This window comes from Cephus cinctus, unplaced genomic scaffold, assembly GCF_000341935.2.
Source record: "Cephus cinctus unplaced genomic scaffold, Ccin1 Ccin1_scaffold0597, whole genome shotgun sequence".
Lineage (NCBI taxonomy): Eukaryota > Metazoa > Arthropoda > Insecta > Hymenoptera > Cephidae > Cephus > Cephus cinctus.
Window position 1 is genome coordinate 536388 of NW_014333243.1, and position 13638 is coordinate 550025.

At 46.9% G+C, this 13638-nt stretch overlaps 1 protein-coding gene across 8 annotated transcripts in view; it reads right to left on the bottom strand.

Annotated features, from left to right (window-relative positions):
• LOC107269076 (paired box protein Pax-5) overlaps window positions 1-13638 on the bottom strand; it is a 94185-nt gene that overhangs the window by 5787 nt on the left and 74760 nt on the right. For all 8 annotated transcript variants that reach the window (XM_015742529.2, XM_015742532.2, XM_015742538.2 and 5 more), the window contains 2 exons: window positions 3419-3672; window positions 15-100 (listed from right to left, as the gene is read on the bottom strand). In XM_015742529.2, coding sequence (XP_015598015.1) covers window positions 15-100; window positions 3419-3672 — 340 coding nt within the window. The remainder of the gene's footprint in view (window positions 1-14; window positions 101-3418; window positions 3673-13638) is intronic.

Sequence of the window (13638 nt, forward strand, 5' to 3'; positions counted from 1 at the left end):
ATATCGATACTTACATTCGAGTACAGCTGGTCACCGTTGTAATTGCTTCTTTGTCTCTTCAAGTCGTCCTCGGGATGATCACTCATATCGCGATTATCATCTGGAACACGTCAATTAATTATTGTAAGATGACAGAGTGGAAAAGCGGATACGAAAAGTGTGACCGTGAAAGACGAGATAGTAAATAAAAGATGAATTAAGTAAAAGAATTAAAACGTCACGTAAAAATCAACGAGTCTTTATACATGATTTCAAATCGATTAATTATTGGCAATTCAACGACAGACGACGTAGCTTTGCCTTTTTTACCGACGGTCCAGTCTTAAAAACGTGTGACGTCTTCAGAGTCGTTTCGTCGCCGTGTTCGGTAACGATGAACTTCGTGCGCTGACAGTTTGAAAATATCCAAATGAAAATGTCCATCCCCATATACATACAGAACCGATCTACACGTTTCGTGTTACTCTGGTGGACTTGGACTAGATAATCCAGATTCGTATTACCGGGAATAAGGACACAAATGAAACGTAGCCGAGCTAAATTGAATCCGCCGACTAGCAACATGGCGCGCGTAGACGCTCCTATGCCTGTATGGCATTGATAGATAGAGAAACAATTTCGATTCCATTATATGTCTTTATTATCTCGCGTCCATCCTGCTGGTTTAATATAGAAAGCCAGAGGCTTGGTCGGAATGGCGTAGAGGGGGAGGATTTGAAGAGTGCAGTTAGTGTAATACACTGTAGTGTATAGAATATGTAGTTATAGATAGGAGCAGAGTGTGGCGCTGCGGTAGGTATTGAAGAAGGAAGGGTTGATGCCAGGATCGGTTAGGGGCGCGGTGCCCGTGTGCTGGACGCACACGGGGGTAGTATCTCGAATAATTAAATGACCATCCAAGGGAGATGGGGGCTGCCGCTGCTGCTAGCATAGGGCTCGTTAAACCTCCCTGTCAAGTTGTGATTGTCCATTCGGCCGACTGGCTGACCATTCGAGCAGGCACAGGGTTGTTCCAGGATTCGCTATAAACCTATAAAGTCCGTTTCGAGGCTCGGGAGTTCAGAGCCGTTACGCGTTGTCCATGTCGTTTGGGTTTTACGATTAAATCGCACGAAATAATTCGCCGTCAAGTACTACGTATACGCGGAGGTTCGAGACTCGAAATTATATATATATTTTTTTTTTCTTCGTATTTTCAACGATCAAAAGTCCAAAAATGGCTCAGTACGTTATCCCAGAGTCGTCGATGAGACTCGTTTCTGTAAATGGTACGTACACAGTGCCTATTTATAATTTGACGTTCTTTCGCGTTACCAAACAAGATCTAATACGCGTAGAACGTAAGGAGAGTCGTAGCTGGCAGAAAGAAGTTAACGTACCCCCCCTTCCCCTCCCACGAAAAAAAAAGAGCAGCAAATCGAATAACTCGATTGATGCTTGAAAGGGCAGCTCCCATGCGTTATTCGAAAGCAATTGAGTCAATGTTGAGCAATACAATACACGGGTAATAATGGAGCATGGGGTGAATCTGGTCTTCTACCCCATAGTTGAAATAGGGTGGGACTTGGGATACACTACAGGACGGGCTCGGAGTATATATCTGCATGGGGTAAAAGCGCGCAGATGTAACGCGACAACAAACAGCCCCAATGGATTGCCGCACTTCCCTCGAGAAGTCTCCGCCGTTCGTACCCGCGTTCCTGTATTCCACCGTGAGTTCGTACGAGCTATTTCGTAAGCAGCCCCTTACGAATTCGGCCTCCCAAACACGAGAAAGCCACGATCCCCGTTACACTTATCACATGGCCACCTAGATATTCCGCCTACTCAAAAAAAAAAAAAAAATGGATTTTGAAAAGTCATTTTGAAAAATGACGTCCAGACGTCAATGCACGTTCATGAAAGTCCCATTTAATCTGTATCGTAGCCAGGATCGCGCGAGCGCTAGTGAGTGGAGTGGACACAAAGGGAGACGGTAGCGAGGAAAGGGAGGACACGGGGGGGAGACGGACGGGGAGGAGGAATAGAGAGATGAACGTTGCGGCGTCCCCCGAGAGCAGGGAAGCTAATGTGTCGCTGGGTCGAGCTAGAACGGGGCTTGCGGTCTGTGAAGTTTATAATCTAATACATATGCCCTCGGTGGCCGCAAACATTGAGTGCTTCTGCCGCGGCCAAACCACTTCGCGACCGCATATCACAGCGTACTCATAATCGAATTATATCAAATAACCCATGTACCCTCAGCGTTGCTCGTCATACGACTCAACGCTGGCAGAAAGGCTGCCTATGGTATATACGCATAGTACAAGAGAGATGAACTGTAGGTAGCAGAGATGGTCCATAATAAATTTATCTCTAGCTATACCATAGTACGTAATAGTGCGCTGTGTGATTAAACTTGGCAGAGAAAATAATTTCCAATACGTGAGCCACGGGATAAATGATATTACGTTGCTGTCATTGGTACAGTCCCCTAAGATCAATTAACTGTGTCTAATGAGGAAAGTCATCGGTCCCGGGGTCTGGATCAATTGATTATCCCGAAACTTCAACGCTTGACCAATTCCTGAACTCGGCATGGTCTTTGCTGATCCTTAACAAATCGGACGACGGAGAGTACGCAGGTTGGACAGAGGAGTCCAGTTACGGTATAGAGTGTTCGGGGGGGGGGTAGGATTTTATATTTTCTTTATGGGAAATCGCGGGAAAACAAAGTCTAGAGTGCCGGAGCTTGGGACGACGTCTCGGGCGTCGTACGAGTGGGACACGTGAGTCGGCACGTGTCGAGAATATTTCAGAGCCCGTTATTCACGCAATGACAGGGAAATGAATGGCAGCACGTGTCTCTTGACATTTGACTGATAACCTAGTGAAGCATAAATTCGTGTCGGCTATCCTGGTTCCAGTGCCTAATGCCCGAGTGTTGCTCGGTCGAATTGCGAATGCACGTGTAAATTATATGAAAAAATTGTTTGTATTTCTATGGGACTAAAGGAACATTTACGAGTCAGTCCTACGACCTGTTTGACAGGGAGAAAAGTAGATGGCGCTGTCACGACAATAGGCAAAGTTTTCTTGATAATTTTCACTTTGAAAAGCACGGCCTATTGTCAGGATCTAATTTTCAATAATGATCATGATAACGCGACAGTAACGTCATTTTATTCCGTTCATGTTAAACATGACGAACGAAGTTTCGTCACGGTTCAAAGTTGAGTGAATGGAACAATAATGGTCTCTGCCAGTCGCTCACTGGATCGTCTTAATTCTTATAAGATTAACGGAGACTTCGGAGTTTAATTGTCAATGAACAAATTGAATTATTAAGAGTACCGCAAAGGCGCTTCCTGTCACTCCGTAATATCAGGACTGACAGAAATATAATAAAATTCCAAAAAAAAAAAAATAATTCACTCACCGTCGTCCGTGCGTTTTCGTTTGATACTGTTGCCATTGGGATCCTGATGATGAGCCGGGATACCAAGGATACCACTGATGCTGTAAGCGTTCGGTGCAGCAGCAGCAGGATGACCCGCGGCCGTTGCAGGTGCATGCGCTATCACCGAGACAGAACCGCCAGATCCAGGCTGACTCTGTTGCTGACCTTGTTGCTGAGCCTGTTGTTGCTGATGCGCGTGTTTCGCCTTCTCCGCCGCCTTGTTCCTTACGATTCTGTCAAGGATAACAAAAAATACCCATATGAAACCCCGCGATATAGCGTAAAACAATGTACAATTACTGAAAAAGGAAAGTACACGTGGATCACAGAATATCTTCAAGTAAAGAACTTGAGGTCGCAGCGAGTTCAGTCGTTGATAGCACAGATTTTCTCATATGATTTCGCAGCGTACAGTCGCATCCACGGCAAGAACCCAGAGGTCGATTTCTAAGAGTTCATATCGTGTAACGATCCGAGTTCAGTTCCGTCACGAGTTACATGATGATTAATTACGATTAGCCGAGTTGACTTGGTGCAAGATCATCCTGTAACGCACGCGTGTACGAGAGCAGGCATTGTTCCTGCGGCGGCAGCCATGGCAATGAAGAGGAATGAAAAGGAATGACTGCTGATGACTATGCGGAACGGCGCATATCATAATCGTATCAAGGAGCCATACGAGGCTAACGAAGCTTGGAGGCTTCCAGCGGTCCAGGCCTGGCCGCTTATTATCTGTGATATATCGTGCCAGTGCTCTCGATGGCCAGCCGGTCCATCGGACGATGTCGGTATCAATTATCCAACAAATATTTACGGCCTGTAATCGTCCGACACGTTCCGCCGTCACGTTATTGCGTCGGATCGCACAATAAATAAATAAATAATCGATCGATAAAAATTAACCCGATCAAAATGATAATAAATCCTTTCCGTGGTTCGTGTAAAGGGTATGGTCTTCCTGCGCACAGCATCCTCAAAGCGAAGATCCTACGCGTAGGACGTATTCCAGGGATCCGTGCCCACATGATCGCTAAAACAGGGTAGGTGCCTATGGGGATGAACCAGCTGGTAATGGGCCGGCATTAAGTCGCTCGTTCGTGCAGTCGATGTGTTTGTGGTGGGCTAGGTAATCGCGGGGGTGCGAGCGACGGCGATCAATCAGATGACACCTGTTGAACGATCCTCCCTCGTTCGTTCGTTCGCCACCTTCACCAATTCACAACAATTAGCCGCGATCCTTATCAAGCTTGTTGGTTGGCTGGGGTCGGTTGCTTCCTACGATCCTTGGACGGTCGACACGCCTGGGCCTTTACGGTCTGTCTAGCCCTTATGCCTAGTTCCCATGTCGAGATTTAGATAAGGGATCGTTCGCTCTTTTGTACAATTACAACGTTATCCCTCTGGGCTATCTGGAGTCCGATCGTTCGGACACTAATAGTTTTCTCATTAGGGATATGAGATTTCATTTAATTAAAGCCCGTTAGAAATACCTTGCGTAGCTTTAGGACACGTGAGTATCGGGCTTGTCGTTAGCGATCATTCAATAAGTAATAATGATCCTGGTTGATTGTTCGATGCGACTCGAGTGGATTGTTTGTATAACAGATGTAGGTGTTGGTGTACCCAGATGGCGTGGTCTGGTTTGGAAGCGGGGTCTCAAGTGCCAAATAAACAAGGGCCGGTGAGCAAATGCGTGGTACACGCCGTACTTAACATCTTGGATACTTTAATAAGAGAGATAACACGTTCCATATGCGTTCGCGCCTTTTGTCCTTTGACTTATCGATTTGCCGAGACTTTCGGTGGCCATTGCGATCCTTGGATTCTCGTAGCCGCGATGGGTTCGGTGCTTTTTTTTTTTTTTTTCGTAAAAAGGGGTAGTTTTATCGAACGACGTAAAAACAAAAATGGGATTACGACGCTGCCGGCAGCCCTTTTATGGCGAAACGTCTCGGTCCTTGTATGGTGCTGCGTGTGTATTTATAGCATTACAGGGACCCGAAGCATTTTCCCGAAACCACAATATTCTCCAATTTCCCACCCTCCGCCGCCCCTCGGCACCCATTTACTCCCACCCTTTCAGCCTTATACTCCATCTAATCATTCGGTGTCTCTGGTTTGCCGGCTTCGTGCGAACTAACCTCTCATAACTTCAAGCCGTACGGTGTATGGGGATAGGTACGTACAAGGGTGCTTTTTTCTGCCTTCCAGATGGGACGGGTCGACGTATCGTCTTTTTTTATCGTTCCTCCCCGTCGCATTATGCTCACGCGCAGGTACCAATATATACGTATATAAATACATTGCGGGAGATAAAAGCGGCGAGCGTAGGGATTCCGTGACGTGAAGGTTGAAAGGATATAAATCGCGAGTCGCCGCCCCTCGAGAGTCTCGTGTTCCATGCAAATGTGCTGAACAAGGGTGGCGTCGCGAGAAAGCCCAGGAATGCTGAATGGCGAATGACGTTACTGAATATTCCGCTGGACGTTAGAGAAGATTTGCAAGCTCGAGATCACCGACGGGGGCGTTCGTCTCGAACAAGGGTTGCAACTATAAGGGCGGTACATGCACACGTATACGTACGTTAACGCTACCGTAGCGAGACCGTGGCACGTTGCAAGACCTAAGGGAAGTTTCCTGGCGTTCGCGATGGCGGCAATGGTGGAACCAAGCGGACCAGTCAGAATTATAGGGGTAGCGATTCAAGGCGCCACGTGGGAAGAAGCTATGCCTCCCCTGGCGCCCTAAGATCGTTCCCTAACGGCCACTCGAGAACTAAACTACTCGGCTACGTAACCGAAAGCCACCCCTCTACCTTTCGTTCCTACAGTTCTAACCCTCTTTCCGCGTCTAGCCACTCCTACCACCCGAAAGTCACGCTGGCTGAGAGCAACACCCCGTGTACTTTCTTCACTTTCTCCAAGAATCCTCTGCCAGAAGGTAATCAAGAAATTTACTTAATCATGTAATACTCGCGAGATTGAATGTATAATAAATTCAACACGACCTACCCCAATCAAAGAAAGAACCCTTAAAAAGAAACTTACAAATACCCAAGAGTCCTTGTCCTCTCGGACACGTTCTTAGAATACTGATGAAATCTCGGTCCAGCATCCGGATGCTGTGTCGAGTTGAATCGTATGAGACAATTTTGAATAAAATTCTAAATTGACACTTGACGCGACAATTAAATTACGTGGAAAATTGCATATAACACATGCATATGGACCGCGTTTAGGATGCGGCAAGCTGTTTTGAGATAATACAAGAATTAATGCTCAACCGTAATTACAGTCTCTGAAGCGTCTCAACGAGCACGTGTAGATTTAACCACGAGAAAGGAGGCATTACCTCCTTTACATAAACAGCGACGTTTCAATGCTGTGACTATATATACAATTGTTTGGTACAGTAGGTGGTACGGTAAATGATTAAGAATTTAAGACAACGCGATGCATCTCTCTAGGCGAATAAGACGCAAGTCGTTCTAAGAACAAGGATGAAGGGGTTGCGAAGGGATGTAGTTTCGCATGGGTATGTAATGCACATAGGTAGGTACGTACGCAGCTTCCGTATACCTATAACACGTACGGCAGTACTACCTACCTATGAACCCAGCGTGGAACAGGACGACTGCGCTCTGGTCTGGAACCACAAACTTTAATGTTGGCATTACTTTTATGCGCGACTTTATGCCAAGTATCCCATCAAATATATGACCCGCGCTCCCGCTTCCCAGAGCACCTCTATCCCCGGCTAAATTATTGCGAATAAAACTTTATACTCAAATTACCTCTACGCTAACTTTATCGCATTTCGCCCGGGGTTCCCTTCCGCGTCTGCCTCACTCTCTTAAACCCCCAGCCGCCGCGTCCACGAACCCACCCCAGCTTCACCGTCCGCCCACCGGCCCACCCACTCACTACTAACGTTCCCGTGCGAACTTTAATTTTCCACCTTGATCGAACTTCGTACCTAGAAATTAGTCTACTCGATTCGGAGTTACGTATACATACGAGATTTGAGGTAAAGTCCAAAGTATTAACAGTAAAATGTGGTTTTGGAATTTTTCAAAATTTCTTAAGAAAATTCTAAAATTTGATATAAAAATTTGTTGTTTTCGTCTTATTTCTTTTCTGGAACTTGTGCCGACGTTCCACTGACTTAAAGGTTAAAGGTTAAGCGTTAGGGCTACCGACGGTATGCGGTAGATTTTCAGCGCTAATACGGACGTTGAAGTTATTACACCCCATTATACAAAGCTATGCGAGGATTGTGGAGGATTTGAGGGCTTTCGAGGATTACAACGAAAGCATAGCAGATGCTCCCTCGTGTCTAATGCTACACTTGGCTACGGGAACGTCCGTCCCGATTCTCTAAACCCACGTCAGGGAGTCGTTCTGTTACGTTGAATCGTAGATACAATACCTACTACTATCCTCACTCAATACAGCCATTGTATGCTTTGCGGAATCGCACGATACCTGTAAGCGGCAGATTCTGATATTCCATTACTATATCTTAGAAAGTTCACAGTGCTGCCATCTATAATAACGGAGACGATGTGAACTAGAAGTATACGTATCTGCAGTGCATGAATACCATCTAACCCTGATATGATAAATATATAATCTAACTGAACTCGATAAACCAATTCAATAATCTAAACATAAATCAAGATCAACAGACCTACAGGTAGCCTCAGCGTCCTTATAAAATTCCTATACTTTTAGTATCAAATATTTGTCGATCCAGATCGCTGACGTGGAGAAATGTGTCTGCATTGTTAAAAAAAAAAGTCTGCACAGTGACTGCTGGAATTCTCCCCTCCTCGACATACCGTATATAAATCTATGCGCTATACGTAGTTTAACTCCAGGTAGCCTATATAGGCTGGGTTAGGTTAAAGTCACGGGAGTGTAGCAGGACGTGACGTACCACTGAGAGGCACCCCAATGCAATGCCGCATCCCAGTCGTTTTGATGAAGTGACCCCGTACCCGGACGAGTATATTATTATATCTGGGGACGCAGGATGCATTGTCAAACGGCAGCTGCCTGCCGAGAACCGTACACACAACTATATTAACAGCGCCTCCCGTGCATCGTACCACTACTGTACTACGTATCGTATACGTGGAGGTGCACCGGATCGTTGTGCCCCGTGACTGTGTACGTCCTACGTGTTTGTTTGCGCTGCCCGCGTTCCGCACAAAAGGTGTGCTTCCAACAATGCACCGACGAGTCAACAGTCACGAGGATGCCGCTCCTAAGCACAATGTAACACACGATTTATAATATATATATATAATATACTCCCTGATGGTCCCGGCTGAGGTTGCTTGGGCCCCGGCGCTCTGGGACCCCACGGTGCCAGCCAAAGGACCAACCATGGGAAGTCCTTCAGTCAAGTACTAGGGGGGGGAGCTGTTGGATACAGTCCGATTGTACAGTCGAGTTTCAATAGTTCTCTTCTATATTGGCATTTCATTAAAAAAGAAAATGACCACTTTGAATTAGCATTTGTATTTCACGGTAAGAGGGATTAAATTGGAATTAAATGTCAGAAAGTATATTTTCAGTGCAGCTTTTTCACTTGAAATAGGATTTGCAGATTTTATAATTAATGACCGTATATAGTGAAAGTGTGTAGAAAATGAATAATTTGGGTTAAATCGACTGATCGAGAGTCCTCGTTTTTAACTTGGTAAATCTGACGCGATCCTGTCGGACGCTGAATTGTGGCAGCTGACGCGGCCATTTTCCGCTACGGCCAATTACGAGCGTCGCGACGCCCGAGGAGAGTGGCTACTCGTCGTGGTATTGGTCGAGTTTACTCAGCGTACCTTCATAGGGGTGGTAAGGGGGTGACTCGACTCCGCCATAATTTTACTCATAATCATCGAAATTTTCTTTGTGACAATAATAACGTCTCGTCTCATCGTCACGGGCGAAGATATGACTATAAAGAAAGTTAGAGAGATCAATCGAGGAGCCACTCTCCGATAGCTTATCTTTTGTTGATTATACCGAGGTCAAGCCCGAGTGCCGCGTGGGGAAATTCTTTTCTCTCCCTTCCCTTTGTTCCCGCTGTCACCATTTTCATCCCTTAGCCATCCAGTCTGCTAGCAGATCCGTCCGGTACTTTGCGAAGTGCTTGTAACTTCGGTATTCCAGAAGCCAGAGTGAAACAAAAGGGGGGACGCACATTATGGACGCCAGGAGTAGACGACCATCCGGTTTCATCGCGGTTCCGTCTGTCCTCTGACGTTTCCACGGCAACCCGGATTTCAAGTCCCGGGCGTCGTCGTATATCCTCCCCGTTAACGTGAGCGTTGGCACAGCGGCATGGGATAGTACCAGCAGCGTCGGCGTCGGCATCGGTATTAGGGGCGGCTCTACGGGCGTAATTGTAACTTCATTTGAGGCTAATTTCGGCCGGAGGGTATGATGAAACGCGGTAATAATTGCATTATCTAGACAAAGGACGGTTATGGATACGCGCCGCCGGCGACGTCGCATCAACCGCGTGTTTCCCGCAACCACCGCCCATCCTCAAGGGTGCCCTGGAATAACGAAGGAGGGACCGTTCTGCGAATATGGCTGCTTTAACGAAGCCCACCGTGTTACGAGTGCGCACCATATTGTCCTGACGTGTATGTAAGGCGAAATACGTAAATTTCATTAGGCCATCTCGTTCCACGCCCTTATCAGTACTTTGTGTTACCTATAAAATTTTTATCAATTCGTCTACCTCAATCTTCGTTATCGATAGAATCTATATCGATAATGAATAACTAATACATTATATCAAGCACAAAGGGAATATCTGGTAGGAACCCCTGCCAATAGAAAGAAAAGAAGAATAGAAACAAGAAATATGACGAATAGCGATTTGACGTTGTGCAGGGGGTGTCAATTGGCAGTGAAATGGTAAATAAGCCAGTCGGGTAGGGAGGGATTATTTATGGGACGGTAATTTAATAATCGAAAGATGAACGGGGAGATATGGAAAAAGTAGGTACCGGCTGCAGTAGCCAGACGGCGTAAAGCCGAAAAGTGGCATAAAAGTATCAGCCAATAAGTACAATCCATATAAAACGACTAACAGTACGCCGCTAGTATAATCTACGTGCTACCGTGGCTACCGGCTAGTAGTTAGCGGCTATGGCTGCTAGTAGCTAGTAGCGTCGAGCCATATGGCCGCGTCGACGGTGGTGCTTACAGCTTTCTTCCAGGGGTGCGAAATGATATGGAAGTAATGGAGAGTCGCCCTTATTGTGCATCCGGGAGATTGACCCGTCTGATAGTAGACATCGCTCGTGCGTCGGGACGCCGAGGGCGTCGGGGCGCGCACTCTCCGACCCGTACCGATGACAGATTGATACAATTCCCGAGAGCGAGATTCCGGCCGACAGATTTTCTGCCAACTGTTGTCGCCCGTTTGGTCATTGCGTCGAATTAAGCGATCGACGTGCGCCGGGAGGGTCGGAGACCCTTAAAATATTTTTCAAGAAATAAAACATCCGCCGCGACAACCCTGCGAGACCCATTCACACGTGAACCTTATTTCGGATAACAATATGCGCGGACCTGCACAAAGTAACCTATCAACCCTTATTTTTAGCCTCTTGAAAATTCACACCCAACCATAAATAACAAACATGATCAGGCAGTATCGACTCGTAAGCCGCAAAGTGGTGGGTATAGTGTAGGGCCACGCACGTGAAAGTCTGACGTCTATGTCGGCGTCGAGTTGCGTCGTGCTGCGTCGGGAGGAAACGAAGGAAGGAGGCCTGGACCAAGGGTGGTTGAGGTAGAGAACCCTCAGGCAAACCTCGCTCCTTATCGATCTGCTCCTGAGACTCTACATTCTACAGAGAGAGAGAAAGAGAGAAAGAGGGTGGAGAGAGAGAGAGAGAGAGAGAGAGAGAGAGAGAGAGAGAGAGAGAGAGAGAGAGAGCACAGCGTAGCGGTTGTGTGGCGTATCGGGTGTGTAGTGGTTACACAAGTATACGTATAGCAGAGCAAGATAGACCTCGGCAAAGCGCCGCCTACTCGAGCGTGACTCCGCAGCCAAAGCCGAGCCTATCAATATTTCCTCCCGAAATCCGCTGCGCCTCCTTCACCTCTTTCGCCTCCTCATTCCACTCCACCGAGCTTCCGCCCCTCGTCATCCCTTTCGGATACCATCCAGTTTAGTCCCGCCATCTCGCCCTCTTTAACGCTGACCTCCCTCCTCGCGTATCTATTTCTGTAGTTTCTTTCATTCGATTAGTTTTGTTCGAATCGGTCTGTAGCCACGGAGAGTGCGTCGGTGCTCTTGGAAATCAGCTTGAATATGTATATATATATATATATATAAGGCGTGTATATACGTATATACACATCTAGATAAAATGCTGTAGTTTCTAAGTAACCGTTAAGAAGCGCGACAAAAAGGGCGGCTCGTTTCGTTGTCATCGCTGAACTCTCTCGTGAAAAAAAAGAAAGAGCAACTTGAACTGTTATAGCCGCGTCGAATGGTACTCGAATCTGCCGCGTGAGGCGCTTTTCTTTTTCCCACTCTCATATTTAGGATATATAACCGTTATTTTCTTGGGCGGCTACTCCATTATCCTCCACTCCTCGGTGAAGGTTTTTGCGCCCGCGATGCTCGGCTACTCATTCTGAAGTGTCTTGGCAAAGCAGGACAATACGTTATATTAGCTCTATCATTATTTTCTCCAAGCGGAATGCCAACTCGTCCGACAGAAAAACCCCGGCTACCCTCGTTAACAGAGAAATCCCGGCAAACCGGAGCCTCTTTTACGTAAAGTTGTTGCTTCCGTTTTTCGTTCATCCCTCACACCTGTGCAGAAGCGCAATAACGAATATCTGTTTACCTCCTTTTTAAAATTCACATTGCGAATACATGAACTTTCACGTACTGACATTTCGAGAATGAAAAAAATACGAATGAAAATTTTATTAAATTCTTAAACGTCTCATCTACCTGATACTCGGCTATTGTTACCGGCAATCTAACCAGCATAGTCAGATAATCATATGGACAGATAAACATACATATACAGGTATACACTCACGAGGTAAGTTTTTCCAGGCGATCTGCTCTCCGGATTCAGATCAATACCCGCCATCTGGGCTTGGGTCGTCGGAGGGACAAGGACGGAGTGGCTCGAGAAGGAGGTCAACCAGGAGGTAGCGGAAACAAGAGCAGCAAGAGGATTTCAAGAGACGAAGCTACGCAAGGTGCTGGGGTTACTCGAGCAACAAGCCACTGGTGCACCCTCCACTGCAATCTTGGAGACACTGAACCACCCTTGAAAACAACCCTTCCGCTCCACACCAACTACACGGACTTCACGGTGCTCGAAACGTCGAGACGCTCGACGTCGTTTTCGCTATAGACGATTCCTTCGATAAGACGATAACACCGCACATCAAACTTCAGATAACGTTACATCGAGTACCCTGAACATAGCAACGCACGGTGCTCGCGTAACACACGTATCAATTGACATATCGTTTCCAATGTTATTAAAGTGACTGGAACTCCTAAAGAGCACCTCTTGTTTACGCGTTTACAAGCTCAGAGCGTCGGGACGCGATAATACGAGGCATTAGGGATCCTCAAGTATCGCGCGACATATGCTTTACCAGATCCAGAGGAGGGAGTGATTAGTTATCGGTCTCGAGGGGTAGGTCCGATGCCGTTCTACGTCATCGTACGTACATCGAGATAAGTAGGCATGCACCGGTCGGCGTCGCCCCAGCCCCATTGACCTTTCGCAGGTTCCTTTGGGAATCGGCCGATTAATTCAAGTGTTTTTATGTCCCTCCTGCTTGCAAGTGGTGATGCCGATGGTGGGGGATGCTGTGTTACAGTATAGCTACCGTAGGGTACGTACTACAAGCTTTGGGGGTTGTTCGTACGAAGTAGGGGGTGACTCTCCAGGGACGGTATTACGGCGTATCAGCACCACACAAACTGAACGACTCGCTCTCTTCCACCCCCAATCCCACTCCACACACACACACACACTCCATGGCCAAGATAACCAGTTCCTGAGAGAGCAACTATACGGGGGTTCAGTGAGTGGTTGTGTTTGTGGGGGGGGGAGGGGGGGCTGGGTCCAAGAGAGACTACCTCAGTAGGGGTGGAAACGAAAGCAAGAGAGTGACAGAGAGAGAGAAAGT